Genomic DNA, 13,760 nt, shown 5'->3' with positions numbered 1-13,760 from the left:
GACCTTAATTAATGCACCAGTTCAGCTGATGTAACAAAACAAACCTGTCTTCAATCAAAAAGTTCAAGCTTTTATTCTCTAGAATGTTTTATAATAGATGCTTTATGTTAAATCAACACAAACCCTTAAAGCACTCTGTTGGTCATCTCAACTCAATTTAAAGAAACAAAAACAAACTTATCAGTAGCCCTTGTTTAGGGTCATAAGTGACAGTCGTCAAATCATAGTCTAAAGCCATGTCTACACTAGCGAGCTTAGAGCAACACAGCTGTACCAATGCAGCTTTGCCACTGTAAGATCACTTGTGTAGCTGCTCTATGTTGGCAGGAGAGAGAGCTCTCCCATCTACATAATAAAACCACCTCCATGAGCGGTGGTAGCTATATTAGCAGGAGAAGCTCTCCTACCTACATAGTGCGGTCCACACCAGCCTGTCTCAGTGTAACTTTTTTCAGAGTAGCAGCCGTGTTAGTCTGTATCCACAAAAAGAAAAGGAGTACTTGTGGCATCTTAGCTCACGAAAGCTTATGCTCAAATAAATTTGTTAGTCTTTAAGGTGCCACAAGTACTCCTTTTCTTTTAGTGTAACTTATGTTGCTCAAGAGGGTGGGGTTTTTTTGGTTTGTTTGTTTTTAAACACACCCCTGAGTGACATAAGTTATACTGACAAAAGTGGTAGTGCAGACATGGCCAAAGTCCCATGTATTCTGGAATTCCATGGAATTTGTTATGGAAGTCATGCTTTCTGCAGAAAGCTGCTCCAGGATCTCAGCTTTCATTTTAAAAAAATGTGTTTCTAGGCTTTGTGGTCCCAAAGAAAAGCTTGGAAATGTGATCCAAATGTAAATCAAAGTACTGATGTCTTCCTGAGTTGTCATACTGCCTGAAAAACATAGCTCAGAATGTCTGAAATGCACCATTAAATTAAAGTGTTGTCAATGCTGAAACCTAAAAATAACAATCTGCAGTATATTGAAAACGGGGGAGGCAATGTAAAATAAATGGAAATTTAATATTAAAAATAAATAACCTAGGAGCTACTTTAATTTTATTATTCATTTTCATATTTAATTCTCTAAAACATCACTTTTTAAAATTGTATTTAAGAAGCTGCAAAATTTTCATCAGAGTGCTACAGAAAATAGGATCTAGCTGCAGAATCTAGGCCAAGCTTGCAAGTCATAGGGCCTTCAACACAGCCATTCTGAATTTGTTTTCAGTTTAGCTTATGTGAGGCATGATATCATGTTTAAGTCCATATATTACCACTATGTTTCCTACATCCACCAATGTTATAATTCAATCAAAACATACAGTCCATGATTTGAAGAAATAACTTTATTTCTCATAGTTCCATTATCCTCCAAGTGCTTACAGATGGAAAAATATTTGTGCTTTATTTTCAATCCATTATATGTTTACCAATCAGTAATTTCCAGAATCCCTCTTTCCGCATTCTTCCATCCTTTTTTAAAAATATATTAATAAGACCTTTGTGGAGGTGGAGGTTCCCCCAGTCCTTTGGTACGTGACAGATCCCTCATTTTCAGTACATCCCTGGTTTCCCATTTTTTTTTAAACTATACAACTAGTTATTAAGAGACAGATTGCAAGCCATCTTAGCACATGTTGATAGCAAAACAGATATTTAAACAGGAAGTGGAAATGATTGGTGCTCCCAGAAGAAAAAATTGCTTCATCTCTGCCTAAGGTTTGCATTTTGCTTGAAAAGGCTCCGATAAGACTTTTTGATTTCTTGTCTTTGTTTATAAAGTCCAAAAGAAGCCTCCCCGGATGTGGCAGTAGACTTTTTTAGTGACAACAATGTGAGGGAAGCCTGGTCCATATCCTTAGAAAGAAGCCACAGCATTAAAAGATGTTAAAAATGAAGGCTGGTGCCTTTAAAGAGACAATATTATAATTTTCCTTTGTGACATTTTTTCTTTATTATCAAGACTGACACGACAGCTTTGGCCCAGATTTGTACACTTAGAATTACAAAATTTGTGGCTGGAGGAAACATAGCAAAATATTTGGGTTTCAGTAAAGCATTTGATGCTTCTTACAAAAGGTCACTCATAAAACTAATTTAAAAACTGACCTTCACATGATCATTGTCATGTGAAAGAAACAGATACATACCTCTACTATAACCACTGTTCTTCAAGATGTGTTGGGCATACATACATTCCACTGTAGGTGTATGTGTGTGCCCAAAATATTTGAGTCAGAGACTTTCATAAGCAGTAGCGTTGGGGCACTGGATGCATCTATGATGTCCTTGTGTATGCAGCCAAGGGCATTAAAAAAAACCCTCCTCAGTTCCTTTGCATCAGAAATATGAAAACACTTCCAAACTAGAAGAGAAGGAGGGAGGGTCATGGAATGTATGGGCTTGTCTTCTCTACCAGGAGATCGACACTGCTGCAATTGATGCAGCGGGTGTCAATTTAGCGGGTCTAGTGAAGACCTGCTAACTCGACAGCAGAGTGCTCTCCAGTCGATTCCAGTACTCCAGCTCCCCGAGAAGGGTAAGGTAAGTTGACTGGAGAGCATCTCCTATTGATGCAGAGCAGTGAAGACACCGGGGTAAGTCGACCTAACTATGTTGACTCCAGTTATGTTATTCACATAGCTGGAGTAGAGTAACTTCAGTTGACTTACCCCGGTAGTGAAGACAAGCTCAATGTGTGCACAAACATATGGTGAAGAGCAGCAGCTACTGTAGAGGTAAGTAACTGGTTTTTTTTCTTCTTTGAAGGATTGTGCACATGTACATTTCACTGTGGGTTTCTTCACAGGCAGTGGGACTTCGGACCTACTTGAACCGGGAATGAAGTACAGATTTACCAAAGTCCACATCCATTCACAATGCCGGAGTTGATGGCATAGTCTGGAGAAGGTATGTATTGATTACCATGTATCCACTTTACAGATATCCACGATCAGTACATTATTTAGGAAGGCTGTTGTGGTAACCTGAGCCCTTGTAGAGTGAGTTGGAGAAGTTACATTTGCCAATTTGTAATGGGATCTTATGCAAGAAGATATCTGAGCTGAGATTGCTTTCCCCTTCACTCTCTTTTTTTTTGGTAGGGCACAAACAGTCTAGGAGACATTCTAAATGACTTGCCTCAAGGCAGCTTCCCCCGCTCCCGGCAGGGAACGATGGGGGAGAAGCTCCAGGGGGTTCCCCCCCACTCCCAGCATGGAACAGGAAGCAGAGGGGAGCGCAGCCCACTGGGAACCCAGGAACATATAGGGCAGCCAGGCTCCCAGCAGGAAGCTGCCAGCAGAGCTGAGAGACTGGGCTCTCAGCTCCCTATGCTGCCCCTCTTAGTCAGTGCAAGTGCTCCTGGTGAGAACGTGCACCACCAACCCAAGAAGGGTAGTGTGGACACCACTGCAGTAATTACTGTGGTGGCTGTAAGTTGACCTAATATAGGTCAACTTAGGCTAGAAGTTGAGACACACATCCTCAGCTCCAAAAATGGAACTAGATCTCTGACAGGACAGTATACACAAACAAGCTCTTTAAGAAACCTCACTACCTCCAGGTGTGACAAAAAGCTTACAAGCCTTTAATGGAAGGGTGAATGGCCAAGATGGTGGCTAAATTAACTCTAATGGAGCTAACTGAAAAGTCTTGTATACAAGATGTCCTGAATTTCAGCTCCAGTGGGACAAAGATGATGAGAAGCAGCCCAGATAGAAAAATCTCTTCCACTTTGCTAAGTATGTAGATCTCATGGAATCCTTTCTGTTAATAAGAATGGTTTGGATCTCCTGAGAACAAGTTTTTTCCAAGGACTCCATGGTTCCAAGAAACCAGATTGTGATGATTGGGAGAATGGGTTGACAGCAATGGAGTGTGCCTTGCACCTGGAAAAGAATGTGAACCAGTCACTCCTTGATCTGCACAAGCTGGCAAGTGACAAGAATGAGCCTCATTTGTCTGACTTCATTGAAACTCCCATGAGGCCATGAGATGCACATTCTGTAGGTCAGGATGTAGTTTCTTGATTCTGAGACAAACATCCTTCAACAAATGGCAGTGTTATTGGTGATTGGATTGTGAGCTCTTGATGATCTATGTAGCGATGCTGCCCTAGCCAAGCCAGAGCTATCAGTATTAATGTAGCGTGATCTTATTTTAGTTCCCTTATCCTTTGATTTCAAGGGTGAACCAGTGGAAATGCACAGAGAAGATCCATTGACCAAGGAAGAAGGAAGATATCTGCTACTCAGTCTGGACTCCAATCACCCTGAAACACACCTCTAACACTTTTTGTTTAGGTTTGTTGCAAAGAGATTTACAGCGGGTGGTCCCCATTTCTAGAACATGATGGCCAATATGTTTATCTTCAAGGATGACACTTGGTGATAAATGACATTTCTGCTTAAGGAATACACTGTGGTGTTTCTCATCCCAGCAGATGGAAGGCCTTCAGTGTAATGTTCTGAACACAAAACTTCAGAGATGAATCGATTCTTCACATAAGGGACCCAACCTGGCTCTGCCTTGCCTGATCAGATAAAACATGGCAGTGGTATTGTCCATAAGTACCTGAGTTGTGTGCCTTTTGATTATGGCTAGGAACACTTTGCTTGCATGAAATGCATCTCCTAACTCTATGATTTGTATATGTAGTGAAACTGCCCTGGGTGGACACCCCAGGCCTTGGTGGAGGAATCTGTGCCGACTATCATTGCTGGTTCTGAAGGGGAGAAGGGAACTCCCACACAGATGTTTTTGGGGTCCATTCACCAATCTAGGGATAAAAGCACTCATACAAGTACATAAATCAGCATGTCCAGAGAGTGTCTGCTCAGTTGTGGAATGGAGCCAGGACTCCATATACCTGAGGTGAAGACATGCTAAATTTCATATTTCTATGATGCCATGAGACATAGAAGTCATGGGCAGGATTATACCATTGTCCTGGGATTGGCTTTGAAGTTCTTGAAAAGTTGACAATGGCCAGAAACCTGTCTTGAAATAAGTAAGCAGTCACTGTAATAGTATCAAAGATGGCTTTTACAAATTCAGTCTTTTGGACTGGGATTAAAGTTGACTTTTCTGCCTTTATTCTCAGTTCCAGATGAGCAAACAGTAACTGGATTTGAATAATGCTGCTCACTACTTGCTCTTTTGACTGATCTCCCATCAGCCAGTCATCCAGCTAAGGAAAAACCTGGATATCAGAACACCAGCCTGTTCTGGGAATGAGGAAGTAGTGGGAATAAAACCCTTTCCCCCCCAAGTTGTAGAGGTACTTTTAATATGGTTCCCATACAGAGGAGAGATTGCACTTCCTGAAGCTGTCTTGTGAAAAGGGAAGGTTGGTGGAGGAGGGATTGGAACGTATGACATATCCTTCTTAAGCAGTGCTAAGAACCCATTTATCTGATGTTATGGAGGTGCACGCACTGAGGAAGAGAGACAAATGCTAATTTTTAACCTACAAAGTGGTGACCCTAAAGGTATATTACTGCCTTGAAATCAGCTTCAGACACAAGATTCTGGCTGATGCATCTTTACCAATGGTTCTCAAAGGGAATTAGTATGAAAGATATTGTCATGGTGTGGGACTCACCTCCTGCTGGTCTCTCAGGGAATTAGCTCTTCCAGCCTCTGGAGCGCCCTCTGCAGGCCAGTGTCCTGCTTGCCGCTGGTCCAGTGTCCCTCCCGGACCCCGGTGCCCCTTTTACCTAGGGTGCTGCCCCCTGGCAGTACCCCCACAGATCTCTTGGTCTCCCCTCCCCGGGGAACGCCACCCACTATCCCCATCTCGCCTCAGTCTTTGGCTACTGCCAGTCACCACTGACCCCCCGCACACTGGGGCGGACTGCAGTATATAAGCCAATCATCACAGGCAAGGGGGGTCTGGACCTGCTGCCTCTGCCTACCCATGGGCTGCCCTGTTGCAACTCCAGTACCCTGTCTTAGGCCATCTGCCAGGCCTGCAGCCTGGGGCTTTTCCAGTCTGGAGCCTCCCAGCTCCTCTGGCCTTCCCCAGCCCTGCTTCACCTCAGGTACCCTGGTATGCTCCCCAGCAGCCAGGCCCGTCTCCCTCCACAGCTAGAGGAGACTTTGTCTGCTCCTGGCCCACTGCCCTCTTATAAGGGCCAGCTAAGCCCTGATTGGGGCATGGCCACATCTGAGCCTGCTTCCCCCAATCAGCCTGGGAACTGCTTGCTCCCAGCCACAGCCCTCTCCGGGGCTGTTTTAAGCCCTTTAAGGCCGGAGCGGGTGACCACCCCACTACAGATACATAGTGACTGGTCAATTGTCATTGAAATGCCCATCAAATTGACTGCTTTAAAGAAGCAGACATCTGGTTAGAAGATCCTGCAGCTGCTTGCACCTCGAAGGCGTACTGCATCTTCTACAAGGGTACACGTGTCTAAGCAGATAAATTGAGATTTACAGTGTCCCTCTTTAGAGACAGAGAGTAGACTTCCAAAGAACATAATGTAGCCACAGAGAGTCTTTTGGAGTAAGCAAAGCATAGCAGTTTTTTCTTCAAAAACAATTTAGATCTTTGAAAAGCAGATCTTCACCTGTGTTTTGAAATTCTCTAGGAATCCCTGAGGCCTGAAGCCAGGAGGAATGGCTTATAGATATGTCTGTAGCCATAGATTTAAAAGCCATGACCACTGAGTCAATGTGGTTAAGTGACCCGTAGCTATGATGGCAAGAAATTGTTCCTTAAGTTCCTCAGGCAATTTATCACCAAATTTTGAGATAGAGTTCCAATTAATAAACATATTTGCCAGAAGAGCCAGATAGTTTGAGACTCCCATTTCCTAACTGGCTGTTGTATGGCACGAAATCCGATACAGGTTTAACTTAATCAATTCTTTATCTTCTGGTTAAACTTTGTCTGTGATTGTTTTGGTATGTTCATTCACAGCCATTAGCGCAGGAGAATACAAGGAAGGATGCATGACAAAACAATAACCCTCTTGGGAGGGCACTTAGTAGCAACTGTCAGCCCTTTTTGATACCAGCAGGAGGGAGGCCAGGTTCTGCCATAAAGTCTTAGCAGAATTGAGAAGAGTTTCATTGATCAGAAGAGCCACGCATTTTGGAGCCAAGGTTTCAAATATTTTCAGGAGTTTATGAGGGTCAACTTAAACAACCTTGGCCTATAGCCATAATGTGAATGTCACCACTTCATCAAATCCTGAAAAGTTTTAAAATCCACCAGGTGGCAAGGATGTTTCTGGTGTAATCACCTCATCTGGTGAAGATGAAGAGGAAGTTTGACAGTGGTTTCATCTGTCTCTCACCTCTTCCAAGATCTCTAAGCGGGACACCTGCGCAGAAGCCAGGGGAGGTGCTTCCTATGTAGCAGAAGATGGAGCAGAGCACAGTGATTTAGATATGGGTCAAGAGGCAGACACCAAGCTCACATCTTGAGAGGCATCCCATGGCCCAATAGGGTCAGGATGGGAAGTTATAGGGAACCACAGACCAAGGTGATGAGCACCAGGCAGAGAAGTCTCTAGATGAATCTCAGACTTGTCTGGAGGCACATGGGAGAAGTGGCCAAGTATCATGTCCTTGCAGTACATCTATGTGAGGATTGAGCAGGTGAGTAGCAAGATCTAAATGACATAACAGGTGAAGCTGGCCAGCTGATGCTAGAGTTAGATGAAGACATATTACAGTTCTCTGGAAATTTTGGAGCAACAGCAGTTTGAGTAAAGAAATATGTGGTACCAGAGATGTAGACAGAAATGTTGTCAGCACTATCGTCAGTACTGGAGCCAATGTAGCAAGTACTGATGTAGAAGTAGTTACCAGTACCAATGACTGTTGAGGAGCATGCAATGGTGGCAGAACCATAAAAGGTATACGCAAAAAGAAAAGGAGTACTTGTGGCACCTTAGAGACTAACAAATTTATTAGAGCATAAGCTTTCGTGAGCTACAGCTCACTTCATCGGATGCATTTGGTGGAAAAAACAGAGGGGAGATTTATATACACACACAGAGAACATGAAACAATGGGTTTATCATACACACTGTAAGGAGAGTGATCACTTAAGATAAGCCATCACCAGCAGCGGGGGGGAAAAGGAGGAAAACCTTTCATGGTGACAAGCAAGGTAGGCTATTTCCAGCAGTTAACAAGAATATCAGAGGAACAGTGGGGAGTGGGGTGGGGGGGAGAAATACCATGGGGAAATAGTTTTAGTTTGTGTAATGACTCATCCATTCCCAGTCTCTATTCAAGCCTAAGTTAATTGTATCCAGTTTGCAAATTAATTCCAATTCAGCAGTCTCTCGTTGGAGTCTGTTTTTGAAGCTTTTTTGTTGAAGGATAGCCACTCTTAGGTCTGTAATCGAGTGACCAGAGAGATTGAAGTGTTCTCCAACTGGTTTTTGAATGTTATAATTCTTGATGTCTGATTTGTGTCCAATTAACAATTAATTTAGGCTTGAATAGAGAATTGGTTTTTTCCACCAAATGCATCCGATGAAGTGAGCTGTAGCTCACGAAAGCTTATGCGCTAATAAATTTGTTAGTCTCTAAGGTGCCACAAGTACTCCTTTTCTTTTTGCGAATGCAGACTAACACGGCTGCTACTCTGAAACCCATAAAAGGTATAGTGAAACTACATTAGCTGACATGGCTGCGACCAATACTGACTGCAGTGGCGAGTCTGGTACTGAGAGCCATATTAAGTCCTTAGCAACTAAGAAAGCTTGAAGCATTGTAGGTATGGAGATAGAATGAAGTGCCCCCAAGTCAAAGTAGATGGTATTGGTGCTGAAGTACACAACATTGATCTCGACAGTTCTGAAGAATTAAATAGCGGGGTCGACAGCATCATGTGAAATGAAGAAGGTGCCAGTCTCGAAAGCACCAGAGACATTAGTGCCAGATCTGACAGTGCCACCTCTAACAGTACCAGAGGTCATCGTTGTTCTTATGTTGCACCCAAGTCAGTACCAGAGAATGTATAGTTCCGTCTGATGTCTCACCTTTGAGAGCTGAAAAGAAAAACTTCTTTTGTCTTGAGTCTGACTCAGAGGAAATAGCAAGCATCTTTGGTTTCAAGGAAGCATCGGGGACAAGATAACCATCTCTTTCCCCCAGTCTCTCCCTTATATGCAGAAGAGGTAGCCCAAAGGTCATTCTTTACAGGGTGGCAGAGATTTCAGCTCTCATGAACAAAGTCATCAGATTCTGAGGGGCACATTGCCTTTTCTAACAGGTACGCCATAAGATGAATCTCTCTCATTCTTCATACTTGACAGAAAAGACTTACAATTGGAGCACTTATCTTTAACATGTTCCTCTCCTAAACAAAACAAGCAACTTAATGCCCATTAGTTGCAGGTGTTACTTTAGTTTGAAACCTGAAGATCTCTGCATTGTAAACAGAGAGACTCCAGGAGCAACACTCAGAAGGAAAAATGAAAATAATAATAATATAATATAATTAATTAACACTAAACTAATACTAACTATTAACAGTATCTACAACTATATACAATTTCAACATGTAAAGCTGGCTAGAAATGACAAAGCTCAAAAAGCAGTGGGGATCTCCAGTACTTTCCACAGGCAGTAAGAAAGAATGAGAGGGAGTCAGTGTGGCCCTGCTCTTTATACCCTCTGATGCATCACAAGGACATCCCGGTGTGACGCAGCACCTCCTGCTGCTCAGTCAGGGAATTAGTTCAGTTCATGCAAAGCGCCCTCTGCCGGTGGTGTCCCATCCGTCTCCCGCCCTCCGTTGGCGTCTCAACCCGCGTTGCTCCCAGCTTGCGGCATCCTCTTCAGGACACTGCCCTCTGGCAGTGCCCACTGCTCCAGTGTCACCCTCTTCTGGGGGTTTGGTGTTATCAGCAGTCCTTCTCTTCGCCCCAGCCACAATGGCCAACCACACCCCAAAGTCTAACCCCTTTTGGCAGGGGTCTGGTGCAGTCCGTGATGGGCACTCCTAACAGCCAGGTGGAAGTGCAAGGATGGGGAGACCCAGGCCTGCCCTCTACTCTGGTTCCCAACTCAGGGACCCTTTGGCGGCAGCCTTCCTGCCTGCTCTTCTTCTCTCTTTGAATGTCTCTCTCCTTCAGCCGTTTCCCCCTCGGCCCCTTTGCACCATTTAGGCCCTTTTTCTCAGGGCCCACAGCCCAGCAGATACCGGGCGAGAGTTCCCTTCTGCTACCCCCGCCTGCGCTGCGCTGCGCTGCGCTGCGCTGCGCTGTCCCTGGTGCTAGTCTCCTCACACAGGAGACAGACCTTCACCATCTGAAGGCCTGGGAGAGACTGCCTGCTCCCTTGCTGGGCAGCCTTTATATAGGTCCTAGCCTAGCCCTGATTGGCTGACTGTAATACTGGCCCTGATTGGCTCCCTAACAGGCCCTCCCTGATTGGCTGCCACCTTGCGCAGCCGCTCTGGCCTGTTGTCACCCAATCTGGCATGGGGGTGGGGCACCGCCCCACCACACCAGGCCACATCCACTACCCCACATACACTACCACATCCACTATCCACTAGAAAAGGTCTCTGACTAAAGTGCATTGAGTACACATACATCTAAAATGTAATGTACAGGCACTCAAAGGAGAGTAAAACCTAGCTGAAGAAGTAGGATTATTTAGAATAATGATAAAAAGCAATGCAAATTGAAGTGGAGTGGAGTACTATTAGGTCCCACCTCATTAAATACTTATCACTGATCATGAAAAGGGGATCAACAGAAGATAAAGGGAAATTCTGGTCTTAACCTGCAAACTGGTTTTCTACAAAGGACAAACTTATATTATTACCCATGAAGCAGGGAGCCCAACCTTCTGACAGGTTGTTAAATTTTTGGTGCTCTACACAGTCCCTCCACCCCCACACATATGCACACTCCCTCTCTCAACCTTTAAATTCTTTTACTCCTCCCTTTCCTTCTCTCCTCACCGGGTTCTCACCAAATCCTTTTGCTTCTCCCACTAACATTTCCAAAATTTCTCCCTAGTCTGACAAAACTCAGGTTTTTTTGCTATATAGTTTTTTCATCAAAACAATTGACCATCTCCTCTCCAATCTATCCAACATTCAACAGCAAAAATAATCTTACTCTCCTGCTGCTCTTACCATATAATTCACTTTCTAATGTACTTTCAGTGGCTCCTTGTCTCTTTCTACATAAAATCGAAACTCTTCATCATTTTTAAAACTCTCCCTTTACCTACATCTCATTATCACCTATCAGACCAGCACTCTGACCATTCTTGCTTCATTCCTCCATTAGTACACTGCTGTCACTCTCGCCTTTGTGCCTTATCTCATACTGCTTCTGATTCCTGGAATAACATTCCTCCTCCTGTATACCATCCTGTCCCTCTAAATCCTCTTGACTGACATGGCTCTGATAGTTGCACATTCTGTGCTACTCCCAACTTCTATTTAAAAATATCAGAATTTATATGATTAGCTCCCTATGCTGTAATTACTTATTTTTACTTGTTTTAAATATCATCCTTTTTCCTTTGTCTGTTGCTTTCATGTTCTTTGACTGATTACCTTAGATTGAACACTCTAAATAGTGGGACTGTCTCTCTTTTAAATCCTATAGTGTTATATGTTTATTTTTAACAGTAATAAATAAGCTTTGAATATTTTATTTAATATGAAATCTGGAAAAATTTATATTACAAAGCAATGCATACTTTTCTAATAAAAATGATGGACTCAGTACAGTCCTACAAGCCAGTGCTTACTAGGTGAAATAAGAACCCATATCAGAAGGTGATCTAAACCAGTGAAAACAACAAAATACCATTATACAAACCTGAATTTTTTTAATTACTACAGGTGTATCCTGGTCCCATACACGAGATAAACCACCGTCGGTAATATATGCCTTACACGCTGTAACCATTTGATTTGTAACCTAGTACATATAAGTGAAAAACAAACTTTGTTAATGATCTCCAAAATTTTGTTTGTATTACACCTTGAAAAAAAAACAAAATTATATACCTGCAATTGGAACTTTTCCATCACAATTACGTTAAATATCCTAACATATGTGATTTACGTACAGTACAGTATTTTAGATACTTCTAAACACTCATATAATATTTGAACAGGTCTCAGGCATAAAAGGAAAAGATGTTTGCTCATAATTCTGCTTCTCAAGATATCACTCTAACAGGATTCTCACTCCTGGATCTTAGTTTCCCACCATGAGACAAGCAGAACTACCACAGTTCTGAGAATTTTTACTCATGTGGTAGCTGTGTAGCATGTGAGCCAGGACCTCCACTAGAAGTCATGCATCATTCTTACAGGTGTGTTTATCTATCTACACACACCATACCCACACCCACACGTATGTGTAAAATATATAGATACTCACAGAATGTCACTAGCAGAAACTCAAGAACAGAAGACACCATGTTTGTTATATGTTTTAAACATACATACACAGAGGCTATCCAGTGTTCCAACTAGAAATGGCTGCATCCGTGCGTGCAGGGCGCATCCATGGGTGAAGGGCAATGTCCTGAGAAAACAAATGTGGTGTCTTCTCTACTTGAGTTTTAGCTAGTTTGACGGGACAAGACCAGATGGCTATAGAAAAGTAGTGGGAGATAGATATATTAGCCCCAGGCTAAACAAATCCTTGTTACCAGGGTAAGAAAATGGCAGTTGCTCCTGGTCAAGTAAGACACCTGGGGCCAATTAAGATCCTTCCAGAAAGCAAGGAAGTTAGCTAAGTTGATTGGGACACCTGAAGCTAACCACAGGCTGGTTTTAAGTTAAAAAACTAGTTAAAAGCCTCCCAGTTAGTCAGGTGGGGGCATGTGTGTCAGGAGCTGTAAGAGGAAGCCAGGCTGCTGGAGAAACGGAGCAGTACAAACCCTATCAGGCACAAGGAAGGTAAGGGTGACGCAGATATTGAAGAAGTGGAGGCTGCTGTGGGGAAGTGGCCCAGGGAATCGTACTCGTCCTGTTTCTAAAAAGTCAGCTACTATAGCTGCTACTATCAGGATCCTGGGCTGGAGCCAGAGTAGAGGGAGGGCCTGGGCTCACCCCTCCCCTCCCCGACTAATCACTGAGACTGGGAGACAACAGAGACTGTGCGAGGGAGGGTGGCTTCTCCTCACCGCCCTTGCTCGCTTATGATGAAAATGGCTCAGTAGGCTGTGACCCCTGCCTCTAGAGGGAGAAGGGCTACATAGAGGGTCACAGTGAGCCTCTCAGGCTAGCTCAATCTGCCAGGAAACGTGGGATGCACTGAGACAAGGTCGGAGTTTTGCCACACTAGTAAAACTCAGAAGTTCTAGATGGGGTATTCTAGGCTACTACTTGTTTAGAGAAACTAGAAGCCAGGGCTCTGGGTCTCCACAAAGAAAGAGTTTGAGAAAAGTTTTGGAATAACCCTGTGAAAGAACCTGGGAAGAGCCCTAGAGAGGCTGGATAATGTATCCTGACAAGGGGGTATCATTTGGCCAGACATAGACAAGTTCTGAGAGAGAAGTTAGAGGACAGTAGCAGACCCATAGGATAAGAAGTAGAGAACACTTATGCTTGGATCTGCCACCTGTTTTGTCCATCATGAAGCACTACAGTTCCTTCCTTTTTTGCATGTTAAATAGTATTTGTGGAGCAAGGGACTACTAAATATAAAGATGACATAATCTAGACCTTTGTGAGCCTATATAAAATACTATAAGAAACAAATTGCAGTTGCAGTGCCTGATGTTTTCTTTATGCTTGATTTGTTTTATAGAACGAAAA

The 13,760-nt window shown here is 43.4% G+C and overlaps 1 protein-coding gene across 1 annotated transcript in view; it reads right to left on the bottom strand.

The window, feature by feature from the left end:
• DNAH8 (dynein axonemal heavy chain 8) overlaps nucleotides 1-13,760 on the bottom strand; it is a 617,537-nt gene that overhangs the window by 503,219 nt on the left and 100,558 nt on the right. Inside the window, exon 11 of the mRNA XM_043511607.1 lies at nucleotides 11,806-11,907. Coding sequence (XP_043367542.1) covers nucleotides 11,806-11,907 — 102 coding nt within the window. The remainder of the gene's footprint in view (nucleotides 1-11,805; nucleotides 11,908-13,760) is intronic.

This window comes from Dermochelys coriacea, chromosome 3 (genome assembly GCF_009764565.3).
Source record: "Dermochelys coriacea isolate rDerCor1 chromosome 3, rDerCor1.pri.v4, whole genome shotgun sequence".
Lineage (NCBI taxonomy): Eukaryota > Metazoa > Chordata > Testudines > Dermochelyidae > Dermochelys > Dermochelys coriacea.
The sequence above is the reverse complement of the archived record's forward strand: the minus strand, read 5'-3'. Positions and strand labels throughout refer to the sequence as shown.